At 49.8% G+C, this 23,732-nt stretch overlaps 11 protein-coding genes across 11 annotated transcripts; 5 read left to right on the top strand and 6 right to left on the bottom strand.

Annotated features, from left to right (window-relative positions):
* Window positions 1-412, top strand: ANOM_008244 (uncharacterized protein; the record flags this gene model as incomplete). Its single annotated transcript, XM_015553500.1, has 2 exons — window positions 1-229; window positions 304-412. Coding segments are annotated over 2 exons (338 nt in total), but the record flags the coding sequence as incomplete, so codon positions are not given.
* Window positions 413-864: 452 nt separating this feature from the next.
* On the bottom strand, window positions 865-2,889 carry ANOM_008245 (sulfatase family protein; the record flags this gene model as incomplete). Its single annotated transcript, XM_015553501.1, has 5 exons — window positions 865-1,206; window positions 1,264-1,385; window positions 1,442-1,946; window positions 2,009-2,493; window positions 2,547-2,889. The coding sequence occupies 5 exons, from the start codon at window positions 2,887-2,889 to the stop codon at window positions 865-867; spliced, it is 1,797 nt and encodes a 598-aa protein (XP_015403954.1).
* Window positions 2,890-3,605: 716 nt separating this feature from the next.
* Window positions 3,606-4,133, top strand: ANOM_008246 (uncharacterized protein; the record flags this gene model as incomplete). The annotated part of the gene is made up of 1 exon (XM_015553502.1): window positions 3,606-4,133. The coding sequence occupies one exon, from the start codon at window positions 3,606-3,608 to the stop codon at window positions 4,131-4,133; it is 528 nt and encodes a 175-aa protein (XP_015403957.1).
* A 333-nt stretch (window positions 4,134-4,466) lies between these two features.
* ANOM_008247 (uncharacterized protein) lies at window positions 4,467-6,278 on the bottom strand (the record flags this gene model as incomplete). Its single annotated transcript, XM_015553503.1, has 5 exons — window positions 4,467-4,739; window positions 4,807-5,139; window positions 5,196-5,459; window positions 5,546-6,083; window positions 6,139-6,278. The coding sequence occupies 5 exons, from the start codon at window positions 6,276-6,278 to the stop codon at window positions 4,467-4,469; spliced, it is 1,548 nt and encodes a 515-aa protein (XP_015403956.1).
* Window positions 6,279-6,558: 280 nt separating this feature from the next.
* On the bottom strand, window positions 6,559-8,286 carry ANOM_008248 (Zn(II)2Cys6 transcription factor; the record flags this gene model as incomplete). The annotated part of the gene is made up of 1 exon (XM_015553504.1): window positions 6,559-8,286. One exon carries the CDS (start codon window positions 8,284-8,286, stop codon window positions 6,559-6,561), a length of 1,728 nt encoding a protein of 575 aa, XP_015403943.1.
* A 498-nt stretch (window positions 8,287-8,784) lies between these two features.
* On the top strand, window positions 8,785-10,108 carry ANOM_008249 (M20 family metallopeptidase; the record flags this gene model as incomplete). Its single annotated transcript, XM_015553505.1, has 3 exons — window positions 8,785-9,465; window positions 9,501-9,697; window positions 9,757-10,108. 3 exons carry the CDS (start codon window positions 8,785-8,787, stop codon window positions 10,106-10,108), a joined length of 1,230 nt encoding a protein of 409 aa, XP_015403942.1.
* Window positions 10,109-11,861: 1,753 nt separating this feature from the next.
* ANOM_008250 (YukJ family protein) lies at window positions 11,862-12,548 on the top strand (the record flags this gene model as incomplete). Its single annotated transcript, XM_015553506.1, has 1 exon — window positions 11,862-12,548. One exon carries the CDS (start codon window positions 11,862-11,864, stop codon window positions 12,546-12,548), a length of 687 nt encoding a protein of 228 aa, XP_015403949.1.
* A 1,500-nt stretch (window positions 12,549-14,048) lies between these two features.
* Window positions 14,049-16,403, bottom strand: ANOM_008251 (putative C6 transcription factor; the record flags this gene model as incomplete). Its single annotated transcript, XM_015553507.1, has 4 exons — window positions 14,049-15,129; window positions 15,183-15,517; window positions 15,567-15,932; window positions 16,005-16,403. The coding sequence occupies 4 exons, from the start codon at window positions 16,401-16,403 to the stop codon at window positions 14,049-14,051; spliced, it is 2,181 nt and encodes a 726-aa protein (XP_015403950.1).
* A 1,110-nt stretch (window positions 16,404-17,513) lies between these two features.
* ANOM_008252 (DNA replication protein YHM2) lies at window positions 17,514-18,735 on the top strand (the record flags this gene model as incomplete). The annotated part of the gene is made up of 6 exons (XM_015553508.1): window positions 17,514-17,586; window positions 17,654-17,678; window positions 17,732-17,750; window positions 17,804-17,900; window positions 17,970-18,642; window positions 18,693-18,735. 6 exons carry the CDS (start codon window positions 17,514-17,516, stop codon window positions 18,733-18,735), a joined length of 930 nt encoding a protein of 309 aa, XP_015403947.1.
* Window positions 18,736-18,927: 192 nt separating this feature from the next.
* On the bottom strand, window positions 18,928-20,508 carry ANOM_008253 (hexose carrier protein; the record flags this gene model as incomplete). Its single annotated transcript, XM_015553509.1, has 2 exons — window positions 18,928-19,198; window positions 19,259-20,508. The coding sequence occupies 2 exons, from the start codon at window positions 20,506-20,508 to the stop codon at window positions 18,928-18,930; spliced, it is 1,521 nt and encodes a 506-aa protein (XP_015403948.1).
* Window positions 20,509-21,877: 1,369 nt separating this feature from the next.
* ANOM_008254 (MFS transporter) lies at window positions 21,878-23,572 on the bottom strand (the record flags this gene model as incomplete). Its single annotated transcript, XM_015553510.1, has 1 exon — window positions 21,878-23,572. The coding sequence occupies one exon, from the start codon at window positions 23,570-23,572 to the stop codon at window positions 21,878-21,880; it is 1,695 nt and encodes a 564-aa protein (XP_015403953.1).
* Between the last annotated feature and the right edge of the window lie 160 nt (window positions 23,573-23,732).

The raw sequence follows: 23,732 nt of genomic DNA on the forward strand, positions 1-23,732 counted from the left end.
ACCCTGGCAGCTGTCCCAGCGTGACTGTGGTGACTGGTAGCTCGACTTATCTCTCCCCCGTGCCCGCTGTGACCGCATCTGGCTTCAGCAGCGTTGCTGGAATTCCTGGTGGCTGCAACCCAGCCCACCCTGGAAGCTGTCCCAGCGTGACTGTTGTGTCTGGCAGCTCCACCTACATGTCCCCTGTGCCTGCTGCCACCTCCTCTGGCCACTTCTCGGGCAACCTGACGTAAGTACACATGATGATATCTACAACTTTGGACACTGGGGGAACGTGATACTGATTGAATACTATCGATATAGTTCCTCCAGCCTTAACCCCCTGTTCACCGGTGCTGCTTCGAACAACCAACTTCACTTCGGCGCTCTCCTTACCGGTGTCGTTGCTCTCGCTGCGCGTGCTTTCTTCTAAATGGCTATACCTGGTGCCATTCGATGGTCAGAATGGTTGGAAGCCCATTAGGATATATTGGTTAACAGTTTTTACTTTTCGCCGTATTATAGCTCATATTCACTTCGATACACCAATTGGTGACATTTGTAATTGATTTGATAAAGAATAGCAAGATTTCACGCTTCTATTGCTGTTGTGATAACATAAGCTCCAGCCCAGCAAGGGCAACTACATTCATGATATTTTGTATACTTGTTTGCATTTGACGACAGTATTTGTTGCCGTATGAAATGTGGCTATCCTTGGTATTGTGTATGCATCAGTCTCGTATATTCAATATCCTATAACCAATCTGTTCAATACAACAGCCAAGACGGCATGTATTCGCAGTTCTACATATGTACAATATATGTTTTACACCTACCAGCAGGTATATTCCTTCCGTACCTCAAACCAGTCAAAAGAGTACGTCACCACCAATCACTCCACCGCGTGCCCTGGTATATAGAGGGAACCTGCGGTCCTTCGGCATCCACGATATAACCCTCCTCACACCACCCGTACTCGACCTTAACCTGCTCATCATAGAACACATCAAAGACATCACCCAGAGCATCACTCAACGTTTGGACGTCACCAGCAGGGTGAAGCACCTCCCATGGCCTCACACAGGTGACTCCCTTACAGGATTTCAGAACGAGCAGCAGGGCGTCTAAGCGAGAGATCACCTTCTCAATTGGATATCCCAGCAATTGCTGCTCGCTGTTGCCGGACACAGAGGGATGGAGATTATTCAGTTCATAGGGGTCGGTCTGTTCTTCAATGAGTGATATAACCTTGAAGAATAGACGCCAATGCAGGATACTCACCGTTAGATCATACAGCTCATGTTCATTCGTACACCATACGGAGTAATAGAGATTATAACCATGTCCCAAAACGCGGAGAGCCTTGTATGTATTGTTCCGGAAGGCAATCGGGCCTCCATCCGCTGGGGCCAGACATCAGCAAAACAACTAATGAAAGACAAAGCTATAAAAAGCTTACGCGCACGGCTCATCTCGCCTTCAAATCCCGCCTTCCCCCAATATTCCACGTTGACATGCTCGTGTCGACTCTTCGATGATTTCTCCTCTAGGACTTCCCTTTCCGTCAGCGGTACGGGAGTACCATCAAATTCTTCCTTGAGATCCAATCCAGCTATCTCAAAGATAGTGGGTGCTAAATCGATATGGGTAGTCACGAAGTCGACCTCCCCACCAATCGGGATACCAGGCCCTCGAATGAACATGGGCACACGGATATCCTCCTCAAAGCCACATTCCTTGCCGGGGTGCAATCGGTGTTGGCCGATGTGATAACCATTGTCGGATGTATAGAAGATATACGTATTATCGAGGACCCCTGCATCCTCTAGACGCTGGACAACCTGTTCGACGATTTCATCAACCCCTTGAAGTGCGCGGAGACGGGAGCGATAGAACTCGTCATTCGAATCGATACTGCTCTGGTCTTGCTGGGGGAGAGTACTAATCCAGTTGACTCCGCTGGGCTGGTTTGATGATTAATCCTCCAGCTAAGCTTGGTTTGACAACAGTTGAGAGATAGACCTACCGTGTCCGGATTAAAATGCTTTGTCCGCGGCACCTTCGCGTCGGGGAACAGATCCTTGTGCCGTTCCAATGGGATCGGCGCTGAGAAGCGAAACGTCGTGTAGTCGCTCGCATTGGTCATTTCAAAGTTAGAATGCGGCGCGATGGGTGCAATGGTGAGAAAGAAGGGTCTTTCGTTGCTCTCTGCAACTGCGTCATCGAGCAACCCGAGTGCTTTCTTCCTGAGCACGTCGATGGTGTGCTGTCCTGCGTAGGAGATGGGCGGGTCGTGGTTGCGTTGATATACCGGGTTGAGGTATTGGTAGGTGTATGGATCCAGAACGAAGTCGGAAGCATTGAAGCCTTTGGCAAATGGTAAATTGTAGTTCTCTACCGTGTGCGCGTTGAAGAGCTTGCCGGTGTAGTAGGTATTGTAGCCGGCGTCTTGAAGCCACAACGGCAGCCAGTTTTCATTGTGACCTTCTGAGACGAATTTCGGATATCCCCCTGAATAAATATGTAAGCGTAGCGATTGTCTTCATTGCACTAATGAAACGTACCATATGGTGGATAGATCTCGGTGACATTGGTATTATGCGCCTGTTTTCCGGTCCACAGACTCACACGGGACGGACAACACAGTGCTGTTGTGACGAAATGATTCTTATAGAAGACTCCCTGGTCTCTGATGTAGTGGTTCGTATGCGGCGTGTAGGACAACGAGTCCATTTGCAGGTCTTGATCATCTACTAAAATAAAGACAATGTTCGGACGACCGTGAGTGGCATTTTGGTGGGTGATCTCCGGGATATTCCCAGCGCCGCCATCTTGGACGCGAAGAGGCGCTTGATCCAGGGCCAGCGCCGAGGCGGCCAGAATTAAGTTAGCAGTCAATATCCTCATGGTAGCCACGTGGTGGTAGGCATCGGCGAACAATGCGAGAGAGATCATGGCTTATGTATTCTGATTGTTATCAATCTAATGCGAGGCTAAAAGCACGCCATCGCGACATCCGATGGCAGCATCTCATCCACACCGGAATAAGTGCCGAATACGCAAAGACCCATGCTAGTACAGGCATACTGCCCCAGGCTGTCTTGTCGATCGGTGATTTTCTTTTGCCAATCGCAGTGTCGTCGTGGGTATGTAAACTTCATACGGGCCTACGCATGGACCAATACCTTATGTGAACCAACACCAGGCCCTAGATGCTGGACTACCAATGCATTTTAGTAATGTAGCACTACACACTGTCTCGTCCTGATAATCAACCTTCTCCTAATATCAACGAGCCTGAGGTTGCAATCTCATTGTTTGCTTCAGCCATGGTCTCAATCCGCTTGCCAGGGTTCGATGAAGACATTGCGAATTCTAGAACACTCTGCAAGTCCAACCTCTCGTACACAACACCAACAGGCTAAAGACGTTACCAGAATTATAAGCACTCCAACTTGCCGTTGGTACTATTGAGTCATTCCCCAAGGTTAAATAATCACCAAACAGAATTCCCCACTCCAGGTGCACAGCCCCATAAGGCTGACACCATGCAACACAGCCTATATAAACCAGCACCAGCGCCATCCCCATCAAACACCGTAGTTCCCCAGACAATACACAAAATGACATCCCATCCACCAACCCCTCGAAATGCAGAGACAGCATTTATCTCTGGCCCTGTCGACACAGGCCCAGATAACACCTACTTCCACACCCACTACGTACCCCGGATCAATGCGGCCATCGACCGAGGACATCGCTTCGTGATCGGCCCCGTCACTGGCGTAGACAGGGCCGCCTTGGACTATCTCCTTGCGTATCCTATCCCTCCATCACACATCACGATCTTCGTGACTCCGACTGAGAACATCTTGATGGGCGATGAATTCCGCGCTCGTGCAGTCAATGTACATGTTGTCGATGGCGGTTTGAACATGACAACTCGGGAGCGCGATGCGGCGATGACGAGGGCTAGTTCTTATGATATTCTCCGGTGGAGGTCGAGGGCGGAGTCGAGGGAGTTCTACGGACAGTTGTACAGGGAAGGGTATGTTACGAATACGGAGATGAATTGGAGGCGGCGGAGAGGAATTAGTGAGACGGAAATCGTGAGGGAAGAAGATGTGTTTCACCTACACAGTGCAAGTTAAAAAAAAGGAAGGAGAGATACATGTTCCATCCTCTCCATTATACCATTTACTGTGAGTGAAGAACATGAATCGGGGCAGTAGCTGGGAGTAGCTAATCTACTCTTTTGATGATCCAAAAAAATATGTCCCTGGCTTACAAAGAAAATACAAATCTCAATACACACGAAAGACTGAAAAGTAACGGAAAGACTCTCATATGCAATCGTTGTCTTATTAATTGATGTTTGTTATATGTGACAAGTTAAACCTTGCGTAGCAATACCCTAGGGCTGGATAAACAGGGCATCATTTTGATCCTACGATGATGCCTTCGTCCTAAACATAGGGCTGGTTTTAATAAACATAGCGAAACTGCAAGAGCTCCTTATCGGTCTTGTCAAGGATGGTAGCATCGAGAGGTTCGAAAGAATCGCCACTATCCATATGTCCAAGGCGATCCCGACGATTATTCTCCCAGATAAGATAGTACCTCAGACAAAGGGACAGTACAAGCGAGATGACAAAACATATTAACATCGCTAGGAAGCCCGATGGATACGACGGTTCTTCATCAGGGAAAAATAGATGCGGTCCAATGATATTTCCGGCACAGTATCCGATAAAGACCTGAAAGCATTCAGTATATAACTTTTCACTGGAGAGAGATGATGCAAAGGGGGGGGCGCGTTTGTACCATAGCGTTCACCGTGGTCTTCTTCGTGAACCCTCCAATGTTGCCCGTCGACATTGACAGCGTCAACGGAAAGTTTACGGCGTAAGCGCCTGCCAGACAGTACCCGATAAATCGAGCCCAAACATTATCGGGGGATATCTGCCGAGCCATAGCAGCTCCAACAATCGAAAGGGCCGAGTTCCATACCATCCAATACGTTCGGCTGTTGTCAAACCAAGAACAACCGGCCGTAGAGAGATAGACGAGGACACCCTGGACCACGTAGGTTATGATCTGAACAAGCAGTGTATTCAGCGTGCTGAAGCCAAACCCTTCAATGATGATCGAGCCGAACTGGTAGGTCCTTTGTCAGCGCCGTGATATCTTCGTTGCTTTTCTTATCGGCTTACATTGGACACCCCACCATTGGGAATGGAGCAGCTGATTTGGATGAGGACAAAGGCCCAGCATTTCAAGTCACAAAGTGCCTCAATAAATTGGTAAACCTTGAATTCATCATTCTTGATGCCAGTCATATTCTCCTGGACTCTCAAAACGGCCTTGTGTCGGTCATCTTCCCCGAGAAACCTTGCGTTCATCGGGGTGTCTGGAAGCCAGTAGAGAAGAATAAAAGCCCAGACAATAGTGATGGCGCCAAAAATGAGAAACACGGCCTAAGGAAAGTCAGAACATAATGCAAGGACTGAAAGGACCAATGAATAAGTGCCTGGAAACGTATCAAGACATCAACCATTCATACCTTCCATGGAGCGAACGATTGCACATGACCAATCCCGTACGCAACCAGCCCGCCAAAGATCCCCGCGATAGTGATTCCCTGGAACCAGATGCCATGGCGAAAGGGTTGTTCGGATCTTTTGTACCACATGGAAACAACAATGCTGAGACCGGGGGCAATAGCGGCTTCAGTTACACCGAGGAAAAAACGGACCGCGATGAGACCTTGGCTGCTGAACACCGTTGCCGTCAGCATCAACACGGCACCCCAAACAACACTGGAATTGAAGTAAGCATCTCTCCACGAAAGTATAACGGAAGGAAGCCAGCAGAACACGCACATCGATGTAGAAATCATTTTGCCAACGGGGAACCGAACCAGCAAGACCGCGGCAACATAAGACGCAGCTAAGTAGCCGAAATAGTAAATACTGCTGGCCCACGAGTAATCCTCTCCTTGAAGATGCAGATCATCGGTCAAACCCAAAATGGATGTGAAACTCATAGCCGACTTGTCAAGAAATTGGAACATGTATGAAACCGCCATCATTGGGAGAAGGCTGGATTTGTGATGAGCGAGGGTCGCAATCCTGTGGCATATAAGACATCACTTACTAGAGGTCAATCCGGCGCAGAATCCTCTTGTCCTCCTCCAGAGTAAGCGATTGCACATCGAGATCTCCTAGCTCAACATCCTTGAGAGTTTCCTGTGGACATGATACCTTCGGTTCAATTGGTTGGTTGTTGTCGGCCATACTGTGGGCAAGGTTTGACTTGGTTAAATGCAACCGTTGAACTGGGGCTGAAGCTACATTGAAGGAGACATTATATATAGACAGAACGACTGGAGTGCCGCTTCAAGGCTCTTCGTAACCTTTTCCCCGCAATTGAAGGACAGTACTGGATATGGAATGGCCATAGCGCCACGAGCGAAAGATCTTGTCCAACATGTATGGAATAAGCGACAGTCGGCTATTCCGTCCAAGCGGTGGTGGTTTAAAGTTTAGACTCCCGGATTGTTCATGAAACGAAATCCTAGAGAACAAACAAGCCAAAATCACGAGATGGAGAGATACCCCGCACCTCCACACGTTCCCCCAACTTGCTTTGCACATCAACAACATGAACCAAGAACTGATATGCTCGTTCGAAATTCAAGCCAAATTGACGGATGGCACGGAATCGGCTGAGGACCCACTCCCGGTGGAGGTGGTCATTCGTCTCCAGGGCCACCATGAACAATGGCCACGCGATGCGCACCATGGCCTTCTCCCCGTCGTATTTGTGCGCCTGGAATGCCAGATTCATGATATGGCGTAACGAGTCGACTTGCTGCGGGGTCCGAGATTGACTGAGACCCGATCGGACGCGGAGAAAATAAATCAGCACGGCGTAAAACAGTGGCACCACCCGGCGGAGATTGGCAACAAGCCGGTGCGAGTTGTCCGTGGAGGCAGAAAGCCCCGCCGCGACTTCAATTAAATCGCAAAACTTATTGCGGGTGTTCTCGATCGAAAGCTCAGTGTCGGACGCCCACCGCGTCGCCGCCTCGGTCCTACCGTCCTGGAATTTAGCCAGCTGTGCTACCATGAATCGCAGTTGAACACATGCACCCTCTAAGAAGAACACGTTTCGATTTTCAACGTCATCCAGTAATTCGGTTTGGGGGTACCCATCGCCCCACACGATCCGGTACAGTGGGCTAGAGTAATGGTGCAACTGCTCGAATTTCTCCAACGGCTGACTGTAGTGACCAGCCTGCCCGTCAAGGGTAGTCGTGCTCATGAGTTCGTATAGGGTGGCATGTAGTTGACTGTCCAATCCATAGGAGGCCGCCGAAGTGTCAAAGTTAACCATCCACATTAAGAGTCGGGCAGCATAAAGGGACAGGTGGCGGTTTGGTGCCAGCCTATGGGCATGGGAGGAGAGAGCCCATGGTTGATGTGCTCGAGCAACGGGGGGTAAAAGGCTCATCTGGTCGCTGTATTGTTGCTTGAGGATCTGCGCGGCACCGTTGAGGTGGTGAACCAGTCCAGCGCATTGGTCGTCACCGTATTTTTGTTCATAAAACAGCATGAGGTACAATGCGGTGTAGATCGAGTCGAAATTGAACCGGTTGGAACTTTCATTTCCGATGACTTTGGCCATCAGCTTCAGGGCATGGGAGTAATGCCACAAAGGAGAACCGGCTCCTCGCCCTAGTAGTTCATGTCCGCTCTGTAGATTCCTCTGAAACTCCATCTCTCGCCCTCCCACCGCCAGCACCATGTGCATCACGACCGGATTGACCTCGGCGACTTTGAACATGATGGAATAGAGAGAGTAATCCGGATTCTTGGTGTGGTGTAGCTTGGCAAACGTCGTCCGGAAATAGCGGATGGCCTCATGGTCGCTCGCCGTGAGTGCCACCGAGGACGTGCTGGTCGCGGGCACTGGCATGCGAAAGGTCGAGATGGATCTTGCTTCGTCTTGCCTCAAAAATGACTGGAACCAATCCCTGGTGGGCGACGTTTGGGGCGCGGTGTCCGTACCGGCTGTGTCTGCAGCAGGGCGCCGGCGCTGTGACTGGACGATCTGCCGTCCGATCTGAAATGCCTTCCGCCGGGGCGTATAATCGCAGAGAAGCTTCAGCCGCAGACATCGCCGGCATTGTGGCCTTCCCTCGTCGCACTTGACCTTTTTGGTCCGGCAGGTCCAGCATCCACTGCGTGACCGTGGCGCACGTCGCCCCTCGGATGAGCGGGGAGCAGACGGCGAGTCCATGTGGTCATATGTACCAAGGGCTAGTAGAAGGATGGATGCAAGGGTCAATCTCGACTGACGCTTGGATAATAGCAGCGACGAGACAGAGGGAGGGATTCGTGTCGAAGTGCGTGGCCGAAAAGGCAGTCTCCACGAGCCATACGCAATGAAGCTAGTGAAACTTTGCCGCTTACCCCGGGTTTACGCCCCAATCAGCAATGACGGGATATCTGGGTAGCCGACAGTCGCTTGGTCGAGCTCCTGCGGCCACTGAGATAGACTCATTGAGATAGCCGGCGGTCGGCTAAAAGGGGACGTCATGTACGTACTTCGTCTTGGAAGTAGCACATCTGATAGATGGCTTTGACTGAATCCACGCAATGAGGCACGCTGTGGTCATTCCGGCAGCAAAGCAGACCTCCTTTAAAAAGGCCAGCCGTATTCCACTCCGTTCATGCTCTGCCTCGCAGCCTGTCCTCACTCACACACACAGGACATTAGCCTTCACCCAAGCCCAAGATGACTGAGGTCAAATGCAGTGACGAGGCTACCGGCATGCCGACTGATCAAGTCATCAGAGCAGCCCGTGCCATCATCGGCGCTCAGCTTGACGACTTGAGCCCATCTCTGCGCACGGACGTCAACAAAGTCATCCACGACAATCCAGAGCTGGGATATACGGAGTTTATCGCCCACGATACGCTCTCATCCTATCTGGAGCAGCGTGGATTCAAAGTCACGAGAAATGCATATAATATCGACACGAGCTTCGAAGCCGAGGTTGGGAGTGGGGGCCGTCTAGTCGTGTTTTGCGCCGAGTATGATGCCCTTCCTGGTATCGGGCACGCCTGCGGTCACAACCTCGTCGCCACGTCGTCTCTGGCCGCCTTCCTGGGAGCTGCTCGCGCATTGGTAGACCTGAAGATCACAGGGCGTGTGCGCATTCTTGGTACGCCGGCGGAAGAAGGGGGCGGAGGTAAGGTGAAGCTCATCGAAGCCGGCGCCTTCAGCCCCCCAGAGGTTATTGCAGGAGCCTTCATGATACACCCAATGTCCAAGGAGTCGCTCAATTTAGGGGACTTTTCCGGACTCGCGGGATGGAGACTGATTGCGAGCCAAAAGCTCCGTGTCGAGTTCAAAGGCAAGACGGCGCATGCGGCCGGTGATCCGTGGAATGGTCGTAACGCGCTAGACGCAGCCGTTGCACCTACAATCATGTGGCATTGCTACGGCAGCAAATCGAACCGGACGCACGCATCCACGGCGTTTTTGAGGACGGCGGCGCTGCACCGAACGTCATCCCAGAATACACGCGAATGAGCTGGTGCATTCGAAGTTCAACAACGAAGCGATCCAACGACCTATTAGATCGTGTCAAGAAATGCTTCGAGGCTGGTGCCGCGGCTGCGGGATGCTCTATCAACTACATCCCGTGAGTAATATATCCTACTGTTCTAAACTTTCCAGGCCATACACGACTAATTATCCTAGGTCTCCCACATATATGGACCTCCGTGTAAACGATACACTCAGTGAAACGTATGTCAAAGAAATGGCCGCGGTGGGCGAGACTATCATGCCTCGGGAGGCTCAACCGAAAGCATTTGGCTCGACGGATATGGGCAATGTATCCTATGTGGTGCCCAGCTTCCACGGCGCTTTTGCCATCCCGGTATCTTCGGGCGTCGCTTGCCATAATCCAGATTTCGCGACGGCGGCTGCAACGGAGGAAGCTCATACCATTGCAATCAAATCGGCCAAAGGGTTAGCAATGCTAGCTATTCGAGTCCTAGTTGAAGATAAAATTGCTCTGGCCGCGAGGAAGGACTTTGAAGCCAGTTAATTGTGTATATACTCCGCTCACCAGTGCGATCGCAACGTAGCCTACTACTAAAGCTTCCTAAGCTCTACAATTGCATTACAGTGCAAGATAATACTTCAATTTTTGTGAACTTGGCATCTGCATAGATAATATGATTACTCTCTACATGGTTAAGGAGCTTTTGCATTTTCTGTGCTCCAGATATGATAGATTCGGTCCAATAATAACTTACAGACGTACTGAAGCAACATTCTTGGATACATCCAGCGCAGATTTTGATATAACTGCATCATTGCACACCCCATTGGCACCGCAGCAGATGTAATGTCCGTCCAGGTATTGCATGCAGGGGCTGAATCTAAGGCAGTAACAACTCTGATCAGCGCAACAGCTTGCGCCGGCTCGCATACATGCTGTACCGCAATCTTCCAAAAGCCCAGTCTGCGCAGATAAGAGCGAGGTATATTAAGGCAGCCAACCAGTGTGGTTTGAGCATTTAAGAGGAGAGCGAATGCTCTATTAAGCAAAATAGGTATCTAAATCATTTAAATCTAATTAGACCTTGGTTAATGGACTGGCAGTACTCTCTTGTCAAAAATATAGAAAATAAGCTCACGGAAACGTTACAGGATAGGGATATATATGACAAGCGGAAGCCTTTAGTTTCAATCGCAAACTCTTCTTGTGAGCTTGACAATATTATACAATAGCCATGCGGCGACGAAGGCATAACGTTTTACGTCCTACAAGCTGAAGTCTAGAACCTGAAAGATATTGCGTAAGGAAGTCATGAATTCGTCATGGACTGATCTAGGTGCCAGAGCGTCATCGCGCCTACTATCATGCTTTATGATCCCAGTGTTCCATCCCACATTTTGCTGGATAGTTCCATAGAATGATTTTACTTACTGTCCTATGCCCCAGTACCTCGGGGATTAACTGTACATCGCAGTTCTTCGCCCGCTGACGAGCCCGATTTTAGTGTTCCCACATGTACCCGTCGCACAGTGTATGTGGCAATGTATCTGCTCCTGTGCCTCAACTATGTCCTAAGGCTATCATATCTCGTTTGATTACTACCTAGATATTAATTGATCTTCCTACTTTGCTACCACCGCCCCTTTTTACTTTCTCTTAATCTCTCTTACTCTTGAATCTCGGATATATCATGGGTGTCGGGAATGCTCCCAACTTCCGAACACCTAATCCCATGGTTGTTGGAAACTGGCCACCTCGTATCTTCACGGATTGGGTTTTGGGTATCTACTCCTTTCTTTCACTCACGTTCATACATACTACTTGCCTCTGGTGGCTATCAATTTCCTAATAGCCAAAGCCTAGAACCGACTCATAGCTTGTGCTAGTCCAATGCCAAGATAGAATAACGTCAAGCTTAATTGCGCGGCATGAACCTCTTATTTCGGTTGTTATCCGCAAACGGCTCCTATCTGCCCAGTCAGGGCCTAGACCACCAGACACTACAGATCATAAGATTTGTCTGTATTGATCACTTGTCTAACCCCCCAGGCTTGGCAATTCTATCTGGAGTGCCTATCTGGTGGTGTGATCTGAATGAGAAGTTTATTCTATGGAATCAGCTAGTAACGATGGAGAATTCTATGGTTGGGGTAACCTATGCTGACTCTCACTTCAGGCATAAGTAGCATGGCCTCCAGAACCAAAGCAACACAAGTCAGACCTTGTAGACTACAGACACCATTCTTTTCAATCCTGTGTCCTATCTCAAACTTCGACTGATTTCGATTTAAAGAAGATGCCTGTCCCCCACTACGGCGTCTGGGCTTGTAAACCCACTAGGTATACCGTTGATGGACCGTACGATCCCACTCCACACATCCAGCTCTTTTTCACCGATGACTCCTCGAGTGAGCGGAGGGCTGCAATCAATATCAAATCTAATGGGGCAGAGTCTCGCCTCGTATTTTGGTCTTCTGATAACTTCACCCATTCCATCAGAGACAGCCTCTCAGACCTGGACCTTGGTTTTTATCTAATCCAGGATTCCCACCATTATCGTTACCCACACCATCATTTAGAAGACCCTCGTATACATGGTGTTGACTTTTATCGCATGAACGGCCTTCTGGATTTCCAATCGGCACTGGTCTTGCCACACGATATTCCGGGCCGTGACAATGATATCCTGGACAAGATGAGGCCCATTCTTGATAATGCGATCGACAACTCCGCAACGATTTATATTTTTGGTTCGTCATTTGGATCTGGAATCCATAATATTCACATGAACCAGGGCAGTCTTCCTCGGTATGATAACGGTGTCTACTCAGATGGAGCTCTGCTGTTCCAGTTCAACGACGGACACTGGGAAGCCGTATTTCTCGCCTTTGCTTCACAGAAACTCCCAACTGACGATAATGGACTGGCAGCACCGGGAAGTAAGAGTCTATTGCAAATGCTTCAGCAGGGTAGCCGATTATAGTTGATATTTTAGGGCTCTTGGTAAAAAGTATAGGATTAGTTAATCTCTTTCCTGTGAACGTCACTAAATTGCTGTAACTCATTTTCTTATGTTATGCTACATTCTCGTATGTATGGTACAATTTATCGGGAATTCTAGCTTTACTTGCTGATGCTTGTTGCTGATTTCTATCCCTTTCCCTATATGACGACACGGCCATGCAACTGTATGGAACATACCTTGATACCGACGCACCAATTCAAACTTTGCGTACTATTCGGGAAGAGAAGAGTTGCGTTAAACATAAATCGAGCTACCGTCTAAAGGTTCGGGGGACTGGCTAGTGCGATATCCTGGGCCACAATACCCTTTTCGGGTTCTCTGCCTTGGCTAACTAAAGGATGTCACAGGAATTTATTGTGCAAGAAGTCAAGGTTATGACACTTTTGTTAGATGGAGCTTCTGGCAGAGTTCAGCTAGGCTACCTACGTTCATCAATTCTTTTACCATCTGTGTAACGAACGTCCGATCTGTTTTACTGTGCAATTGTGCAGTAAGGCTAATGATAGCCCACTGTAAGTATTTGCAATTGGAAGCCCTTGTGACTTTCTGATACCCTCCCCATATAGATTCCATAAATCTCAGAGTTGTGGTCGCATCGCTAATGGCCGCGAAAACAGTAAGCCCTACTGTAATTCTCTGCCTCGTTGCCATCGGGAGAGTATAAACACAGACTTTGACGAGGAAACTGGACAGATGCCAAAACTCATTAGTTATTCACTCGCCAAAGGTGAGACATACGCCCTGCATGACTTACGTGTTCTCAAGATGTGCTTAACAAAACTCCATTACAGCCTTCACCTGGCTAACCATGGAGACTCTCATAAGCCGCTGTGATAAAGCTCCTGAGCTCAATGGCCAGATGCTCATTGTGTTTGTCGAAGAGAATCTGAGGTGATGCCGCAGGGAAGATAATTCACATTCCGGGATCGAACCCATCTTCTCTGTCTCGGAACTCCCGGAAGCCGTAAAAAGGGTGGTTCCGTCCTCTAGAGAGCAAGTCACAACGAGCTTCTTGTCATATGCAGGATCGCCATATTCTATATATATGGCCTACCCGTATTACGGGCAATCTGAACCGCTTTGCATCGAATTAGATGGTTGTCGTATACTAATCAGATGCATACCCACCACCATCACCAAATGCGGCACCGCATTCCCGCCACGTTGTTTTTGATAGGAAACGGGTATAAGGGTTTGTGTGGGTCTTCCTCTGTGATAGCGAGGTGTCTCGATAAAGACAGATGGCTGAGGAGCCTTAAGAATATCTGTAGCTCGCAGAAACCCCCCTAAATAGGGGCTTGACCCTTGTTGTAAGGCACCCTTCAAACCGCCCTCCATGTCATCCGCCACGTCACGTGTACAGTAAGCAAGAGATAGATGGAAAGCAACCCTGCCCCCATGTAGCGTGTTAGTTCCAAATATTCTCAGTAGCACAGAGTGTTAAGTATCAATAATCCCTTAGGCATCTCGCACGTCAGGATCTTCGGAGCTGCGAGAGTCATAGGGCTCCTTGACGGATGCAAGGGACTCCGGGGATTCAGAGCTGAGATTGACGGAGAGGCTATCCATGTCATGGATAAGACTCTGCAAGCCTTGGGACCGATAAGCAGACCATGGGCTCGAACTCGACTTCGGTTGAGTAGCCACTTGGTGAACCACATAATCGGCCGCCAGGGATGAGATGTCCGTCACCGTCCACAGATCGCCCTCGTTGAGTTTCCTGAAGATCTCCACGACCCTAGAAGGCACGAGAGATGGGTCCGGATTGCTCTGCTTCAAGACCAGTTCGATCGTCCGAAGAAATGCGGTACATAATCGGCCCCACCCTAAACTCATGTGCCACAGGCCCACGACGCAATCCTCTAGAACATAGCTCCACATCGGGTCATAGGCATTCAATTTCGAGATTGAGTGAACCCCTGCGACACAGAAATAGTGCAGCATGACAACCGGGAGGGATTTCCACCCATGACAGCGTTTGAATAGCAATATCAAGGAACCCATGGCATCCAAAGCCTGCGACACTATTGTGTATGGATCAAACTCTTCTGGATTCGGAATCTGGTCATCCGTCGAGCCCAAGTTTGCACAAAAGATCTGGCAGAGAGATGCAATCGTTGCATAGTAATATTCACTACAATAACTGTCAGTCACCTCAACCGCAACGAGGTGAAAAAGGGTGACGAACTGTAAGCAGATAACATGCGGGGTTATATTTTGTTCAAGTAGAAGAACAGGCGGCAAGGTGGCCTTCCACTGAAGTAGCTTTTGATGCAATTGGTGGCCGTACTCCCAATCCTCATTTCCCATGACCGCATCTGGAAACTGAAGGGCAAATTTGGCAATGTGATGAACTATAGTAACAAGGTCAGACCTGAAGCACGCCGCCGTGAAGAAGAATGGCTGGGAAATAGGAGTGGTAAACGGATAGGGACTCCATTCAACACCTGCATCTAATCCTGCCGCTTCAACTGGGGAGAATTTTACGGGCGGAGGCTCTTTCCAGGCTGGTACCTTTCTATAAACTTGAGAAGCAAGGCTGTGTGGAAGGTTAGTAAGAAACAGTTCGAAGCCGGCATGTACTTTTCTCACCCTTGAACATCGTACACTGCCCAGGAAACTAACTTATGGCACCTAGCGAGCCGTCCATCTTCATCTGGTGCATCGTCATAAAGGTATGAGGGATACTCATGCTGTAGACCTAAATTTAGGCACAGCTGAGCGCCATGCATTATATACTGGGTGCCGAATCTGTCTAAGCCGAACGTGCAGCAGAGTAGTCCAATCAGTATGCTGGACTGCGCAGTAGGAAGATTCTCGATATGTTTTTCGATCTCCCATAGACGCTGTATTTCGGCATATAATTTCTTGCTAAGTAGCTTTTCTTCTCGTCGATCTGTGATCCTATCTAGATTGTAGGATAGACTCTGAGCTCCGGGTTAGTGTCACTCCTCTCCAGTCGCTGGCCACACGTACACAGCCAAAAAAGAGTAATACGGTAACCAATAATGCGGAACAGAACTTTCCGTGACCACCTTCGAGGTCATGGAAAAACATATCCTTGTCAATCAGTTGCCAGGTCGGATTCTCCCACGTAAAGTAAAGTGATAATAGATGGCTCGCAGTGTCATTGTTCGCCAGCAAGGTCCAACGATGAATTTCGGTGATCTGGATGGGTGGCTTCTGCGCAAGTGGTTGGGTCTCACTGCGGGCATGGGACATCCACGAGGCAAGCATTCGGTACAACGTTAGGCCATGTTTGGACGGGGACGGGCTTCGGTCCGAAGGGGACCCTAGCGCCAGAAGCGGTGCAAGTATCGTCGGTGTCCCCTCGAAGTGTCTCTAGATAGGGGTTAGCATACTTCCCTAACGCCAAACGACTCCGCCGTATGCCTGACCGACGGACATCCATACCGTGATCAGTTCTTCAATCAGCTTGAACTTGGATGGATCCTCGCTGCTTTCCGTTATGATTCGTTGCAACAGAGACTCATAAGACTGGACCCTCGCTTGGACGGATGCCAGGGCACACTTTTGTCGTTCTCGTTTTGACCCCACATACGTACAAGGGATAGCCAAGTGACGACATTGTTTGCATTGAGGCTTCTGGCCGTCACATTTGGTCTTCCTCTGATGACAGGGGGCACACGCCCGGCTGGTGCGTGGGCGGTGAGTTGTGACGGGGGCGGTACCTAAGCGCGGAATCCGGATCTTAGGGTTCCCCATGCTAGAGGGCTGGATTACGTCGGAAGATGGTTCTGTGCTGGGCGCGCCCAAGCGCGACACCGCACCGTCGGTGGGATCACTCAACATCCTAGTGTTCGTAGTACTCGACCTTTAGAGCGCAGAGGAGAATAGCCATCCATTGATAGTCAGTCCCGTCTTGTTGTAGAGCCCATAGAGCGGGAATGGCCCGAAATAAGGGTCTTTAATGCGGTGACGCCATAAAGTGGGCAAGGCTGATTGAACGGGGCGCTAGAACATGAGAGGAGGAAAGGAGAAGTTTTCCGGTCTTAACGGAGGCTGCCATCAGTGGATGGAATGAATCGCATCAACGAAAACAGCGGTCACGTGGGAGTCCCGGGCCAATGAGACTGGTCCAGAACCGATGGGTCACGTGGAGTCGTGGCTTCGGTGGCTTGTCCACATGATGTCATCGTGGTCTGACATTTTGCCATCGTCTATAATGCTGAGCCTCTCGAATGTGCTGTGTATAAGGATTCGGAACCTCACGGTGGAACGGTGGACCTGCAGGATATCATATCTGAGAGGTCTGTGTGGCGTCCGGCGCACTCATCCCGCCGCCCCGAAGCCTAAACCCTATGACGATATAAAAATGCGCTATTCAATTAGGGTTAGTGACATTCGAGCTACGTAGCTAAAGATCGGATGTTTCCCGAGAGGTCTCACAGTGACCAGCAGTCCGTGGTCAGCCACAGACCCATTAGCACGCGGGGAGTAAGATGGTCTCCTTTTCTTCTTTTTTGTGGATCATCCAATGACTATCCAAGCTCCCTATCACATTCGCTGTTATTAATATTTTGCGGGTATAGTGATCCCTTCTTGGCCTACCCGGCCGCAGTTTATCCACTCCGTGAAAATATATATCGGTAATTGCGGACAATGCGATTGGAGTTTTCGCCAACACCGACGTCCGATTGTCGGGGAATATATTTGCTAGTGGATCGAAGTTATAACACTAGTTTCTTGTCCAATATATCCAGGATCGCAAGCTCTGTGTGGGAGTAGAGATGGAGATACCCATTGCTCCGAAAATCGGCGGAATGGGGAAGTAGGATCGGCTTAACGTTGTATAAACAAAACACACTTATAGAGACATGTTCTTGGAGACGTAGAGGATGAGACTACCTCGTGTTTACTATATTGCCGATCATACTGCGACGTCTTATCGGTCTCACAAATATGTCTCCTCTCCAGCAGTCCGCCCCTGATGCCGGAATCAAGAAAAGGGACGTTGGAGCGAGTAATCTTTTGCGTAACTGACCCAGCCCCATCATATCTATTGGTCTTTACCGCATCGTCTGACTGTTCCTGTAATCCAGTTGGCGCTAGCTTAAATATGTTCGAGTACGTTGTCACTTGTTCTGCAGTTCGTTGATATCGTATTGATTCCATTCAAGGGTCACCACACTTGGGCAGGTCAGTCTATGTCGGTTTCCTCCCTTACCAGATGTGCGTCTAACGAGAAATAGCCACTGGAGGTTATCAAGACCACAATGGCAGCCAATAGGTCGGATTCATTTATCACAGCCCTGAGACGCGTTTGGTCGCGAGGAGGAATTGCCGGTTGTATGCCGCCCTCACCGATCACGATACACGAGCGTTCATACCACTGACCCCCTCCGATAAATTGAGTAGATTACCAAGGCCTAATTCCATGGGCCTGGATTGAGGCATCCACTAAAGGCGCTGTTCTGCTCTTTGTGGCCTCCGAAGTCGAGTATCATTCGCGGACGGCTGGTGCCTCCGAATTCCTGTCCGGCATCGCAGGAGGCATGGTCGGTGGTGCGGCTCAGGCGTACGCAACGGTCGGGTTCTGTACCTGTATGAAGACAGCGGAGATTACTCGACTGAAGCAAGCAGCAGCCGGGCTGAAACCACCGGGTGCCCTAGAGACATTTGTTACGATGTTTCGGACGGAGGGATTGCGAGGAATCAATAAAGGAGTCAATGCGGTAGCAATTCGGCAAGTCACCAATTGGGGGTCTCGGTTTGGCTTCTCCCGACTAGTTGAGGACGCAATCCGTAGAGCCACGGATAAAGGGCGCGAGGAGCGACTGGGCGTCGTGGAGAAGATATTTGCCTCGGGCGTTGGAGGCGCTCTGGCTAGCTGGAACCAGCCCATCGAGGTAATTCGGGTAGAGATGCAGAGCCTAAAGGCCGATCCCAACCGCCCCACAAAGCTCAGTATTGGGAGCACCTTCCGGTACATATATGCGCAAAGTGGGATACGGGGGCTGTACCGCGGAGTCACGCCACGCATTGGCCTAGGAATCTGGCAGACCGTGTGCATGGTGGCGCTTGGAGACGTGTAAGTCCGACTCCCTTGAATAGAAGAGTGCCTCTCGCTAATGAATATAGGGCCAAGGAAATGATCGAATCTATAACTCAAAAGCATACCTGATATTGAGTACATACTGGGGTTGGAAATGTTGAGTCGGGGCCGAACCTTTGCAGAAAACAGTGTTTAGAGTAAAGTTAACAAGAAAATAAAAGAAAAGCATAACTTCAGCAGCCTCTGCCACCTCTTCTATCCTAAATGCCCGAGCTCTTTCGTAGTGCTCTGGTACACATCAGCAAGAACACTTGGCATGTCTCATTCAATCTCTTCAGCCATTTTCTTTCCTTCAATCTCTTCCATAATGCTATCACCAATAGGGAGGGTTCTGGACATCTTGACGGCGGACATAATAGATGGGGCGTCGTGGAAGATCTGATTGACTTCTTCAAGGGATCGATTCATTGTCTCCGGGTAGAAGAGATAAACTACAGGCGGGATAAGACCGCCAATGACAGTAAATACGATGTAGTAGCGGTAGCCAATGTCGGCGATTGCGGTAGGAGTAATCATTGCAACGACAAACATCCTAGTCCGGTGAACCAGATTAGCATTCTCATCCTCTCAGTAATAGAACATTGATGCTTACCATAGCCACTGATTCGCTATCGAAAAGGAATGCATGGCGACTCGCAGACGAACCGGGGCAACCTCCGCCGGGTAAACAAAGTTCGCTCCCAAGAATCCCACCGGAAGGAAGAAGTTGTACACGAAAATAAACAGAGCCGAGACAATGGACGCAGTATGGTTGTTTGAGAATGAGTTGGACACTGTCAGTGCCAGCATGCACATGGACATGCCACCACCACTGATCATAAACGCAGCCCGGCGTCCGATTCGGTCCACGACATAGAAGCCGACAAAGCAACAGAGGAATTTCCATGTCAGAGCGCATGCGGCAAGAACCTTCGACAAACTGGCGCCTAGGTGTAAATTATCCTCGAATATGATGGGGATGTAGACTGAAATGAGAGTACCGCCGGTCATCTGCTGGAAGAATTGTAGGAGAATACAGAGAAGGAATCTGTAGAAGAGCTTCTCCTCCCCCATTGTGAAGATGTCTTTCAGTCCCATGTTCCCACTTGATGATTCCTCCAGGGAGACTTCAATTCCACGCAATTCGTGCATAATCTCAGGCGATACCACATCCTTCTGTCTCAAATTGGCAAGGGTCTGCTGTGCAGCATCTGATCTATTCTTGAGAACAAGCCAGCGAGGAGATTCTGGTAGGAAGAATATGCTACCCATGATAGTCAAAGAGAACAGCGCTGGGATTGCCAGCGACCCTCGCCATGACGCGGACCTTTCCTGCATATGATAGAAACCAAAGTTGATCCACTGTGTCATGGCAAAACCAAAGGCGATAAACATGCCTGTCAACACAACATTTCTCCCTCTCTTATCCGCCGGTGAGCACTCCGACTGCCAGACCGGCACTGTAGCGCTCAGCATACCCACACCCCAACCGAGAATTACCCGGCCGACTGTGAACTGTGCGAGAGCATAAGCCGAGCATTCTAATGCCTGGCCGATCAAAGCAATACACGCCCCAGCAAAGATAGTCCGACGCCGACCGAGGATGTCGCCAATCCACGTACAAATCAGGGACCCAAAGAGAGCACCAAGGGTGTAAGAAGCAACCACGGCGCCTTGCACTGTAGCGTTGTGGGATTTCTGAGCGCCAGTGGTATTGACTGTGTCAATCCCAGGGAACTGCCTTACCCACGAAGGGAAGTCTGTCAAGCCTCCGACACCGGATTGATTGTAACCGAAGAGAATGAACGAAGGGCACACGATCAAGAAGATCTGGGCAAAACGAAGTGCCTCGCCCTGCATCATGACTTATTTTTCCCGTTTCGATTCTGAGTCAATTGTGTCCGACGGAAGGGGACAATTATGAGGTGAAGAGTAAAGAAATAAAAGGGGCACAAGCTACTAACGTCTCTCGGTTCTCTACCGCCTTCATGGAGCCATAAGCCATGAAGGTATAACGGCCGAGGCGAGAAGGGTGCCATTAACTCCGAGGAAGTGGAGGGGCATTCCGTCCTCCGGGCCTTCTGTAGGCTACTACTGCTGGAAATCTCGCACAGGATCCTGCGAGACCCGCTGAGGTGGGAGGTCTTGATCACCAGACATTGGAAAAATGCAACTTGGCAGGGAAAGTATGAAATGCTTGTCGTGCTTGTCTTCAAACCCTCCAATGACCATGTCTGAACCCGGGACCAAACCCACTCGAAGTGGAGAGTCGACAAATGCTTAGCATTGCCAATGCGCGATTGGCTTGCTGTGGACGCCTTGACGCAAGGATGACACCCGTATGCTCTGGTCTATGAGGCATTAAATGTAGCCGAAACCGAGTGCGCGTTGCAAGGCCGACAGGACAGGTGATCAACGTGAGGGCTGACGCGATGAGCCGATACCGATCCGGGTCGGCCTTATTGCTATCGGGCAATTGACTTATCATCCGGAGAATGAAGAATGCTCATACATAGACCGAACCGAGAGATCCAGTTGCCAGTCTGTTGTCCCTACGGAGTGCGTGACCCGATTCCGGGGACTTTGAGACTCTCCGCATGCGACACCCCACGGGCTCCACTCACCAAACCTGGCCACCGGGGTAGCTCAGCTCAAGTAATGGAGAAGGTCTGCCGTCCTCGGAATCTCACCGAGCGGCTGAGAAACGGATTTTGGCCGACGCAAGCGGACCGAGCCAATCATTGGATGTGTGATATTAACCATGGTTGCGTACCGTAAACGAATGGTACATATCGTTTATTGCTGTGTGGACTAAATGCTGGATAGCTGGCAGCGCTAACGGAGATTTATCCGAGATGGAAGCACAGACACACTTGTCTTGTGAGATGGATTCAACACAAAGGTTGGACTTGAACGGACTGTCTAAAAAGATGACCACTACTTTTGCATCGTTTGTCTGCCCGGCACGTGGCTGCCAACGATTGTTGCCTGAAAATAAGGCCTCTTCCGATAGCTCCGCCCGCATTCAAAACCCGCGAGGATCAGCAGTAATGCTATTCTGGACTCTATGTACTCAGTGAACTACGTACGACTGGTGCTTCGGTGAATCAAATTAATTGTATCTACTAGCTTTTATTTACGCAAATTCCATTCACACTGACTAGTATTGGCCGTGACTCGCCATTTCACTGCATTCGCCTCCGAATAATTGCACAACACACCGGCACACTCCTTAAGGCGTCTTTTTGTTGCGCTGCCGAATGACATGTCCATACTTATAGAAAATATACGGCACAGGCGTCATTAGGACCGAAATACATCCCAACAATGTGAGGGACCAATGTACGCCCAAATTTCCATACATCGGAATCGACACGATGACCATCGCGCCAGCAGCGATATAACGGAAGAAAGTTGCACTCACTAAGGCACTGGCTGCGAAGAGTTCATACGTGTCAATGAGGTACTGATATGTGGAAATAAAGATCCCTTGGACCGAGAATCCGAAAGCCACTGAGGCCACTAGCGGCGACCAGTACGAGATAGACGGATAGCTGGTCCAGCCCATCCAGAAAAGAGAGATTGGTAGCCAGGGCGCTCCGTACATAGCGAACCAAAGTCGCTCTTCCGGCGGCAACCCATTGTGTCCATTTTCAATCGCATTCAGGAGCCGCTTTTTGTATGAGAAGTAGATATGCGGCACCATGGCAAAGGCGATGAGGAATCCTATGTTCATGCCGATGAATGTCAGGCCCACAGACCCTTGGGTGAACCCATATGTCCTACCAAAGATGAACTCATAGCCCGTCAGGAACCCGAATAAGACGATGTAGACCACGACCAGATACATGGTAAAGAGTGCTACCATTATCTCCCGGAAGAATAAATGGAAGGGGCGGGAGCAGCTGTGCATCAACCGAGTCACAAGCGACGTCTGGCGAAGCTCAATCTCTGCCATAAACCGCTGGTCACCAGTTATCTCCCGAAGGTGTTTCGCCTTCCACTGCAATAGCACAGGACCATAAGTTTCTGGAACGAACAGGAAGATAGCACCGGTCACTAACGCAGCCATGATCAGCGTAGCCCATTCGGTCCAGCGCCAGCTGATGTGCGTGCTTTGGCCAATGAAAGCTCCAACCATTGGAGCCAAGAACGGGCCCAGGAAGGACAACGTGCAACAAACTGGAAAGGCATATGTGCGGTCCATAGGGTCAAAGATATCCGCCATACTGCCGCCAAAGGTTGTCATCGGTGTACACCCGAACAATCCGGCTAAAAAGCGGAAAGCAAGCTGAGCCCCGAAGTTTGGAGCCAGACCCGATGCCATTGTGAAAATCATAAGAATGGAAAGCGTCGCTATGTAGACTGGATTCCGCCCAACAGTCTCGGAAAAGGGTGCTGCTACCAAAGATCCGAAGCCGAATGCGATCAGGAACAGCGCGGTTGCGAGAGATTCGGCAACCTCGCTGACTCCGAACGCCTCCTGCCCTTGTTTAATCACAGTGGAGTCGATGGATGAAGCCCATCCAACAAGCATACCCGTTGTGCCGACAATGCCCAATGTCGCCCATTTCCTCCCTATAGACCAGTTTTTGGGATTGAGCTTGTCGTCTGGGCCATCAAACCCGACAATGAATAGTGTTTTTGTGTTGACACGCTCACAGATTTCGGATGCGCGGCGGAGGTTCACTCCAGGAACAGTCACTTTCTGGCCGTCGTGGAGAACGATTCCGGGCGTGGAGTATGGCGATTGGCCGTGACCGTCCATTGAATGAATGCCTTTTTCCAATCTGGCATCATCGGCATCCTCCAAGATATCATCAGTCGGCTGTACGTGACGATCGCCAGCAGCGGCATACGGACCGTGCAGCTTAATGCTCTTTTGCAGGTCTCTGCGCATGCTTCGGTATTGGCGAAAAGACTGCATCGTTGCGAGGCGCTCAAGACACACACCACAAAATAAAAAAGAAATTAGGAGAAAGGAATCAATCAAGCGACATCTGCTCAAATGTTTTCACTCCTCGGCTAGACTAAATGTGCTCTTTTCAGAGTATTTATTTCTAGTGGTGCTTCCATTGCGTCAACCC

Source organism: Aspergillus nomiae (genome assembly GCF_001204775.2).
Source record: "Aspergillus nomiae NRRL 13137 chromosome Unknown contig00297, whole genome shotgun sequence".
Lineage (NCBI taxonomy): Eukaryota > Fungi > Ascomycota > Eurotiomycetes > Eurotiales > Aspergillaceae > Aspergillus > Aspergillus nomiae.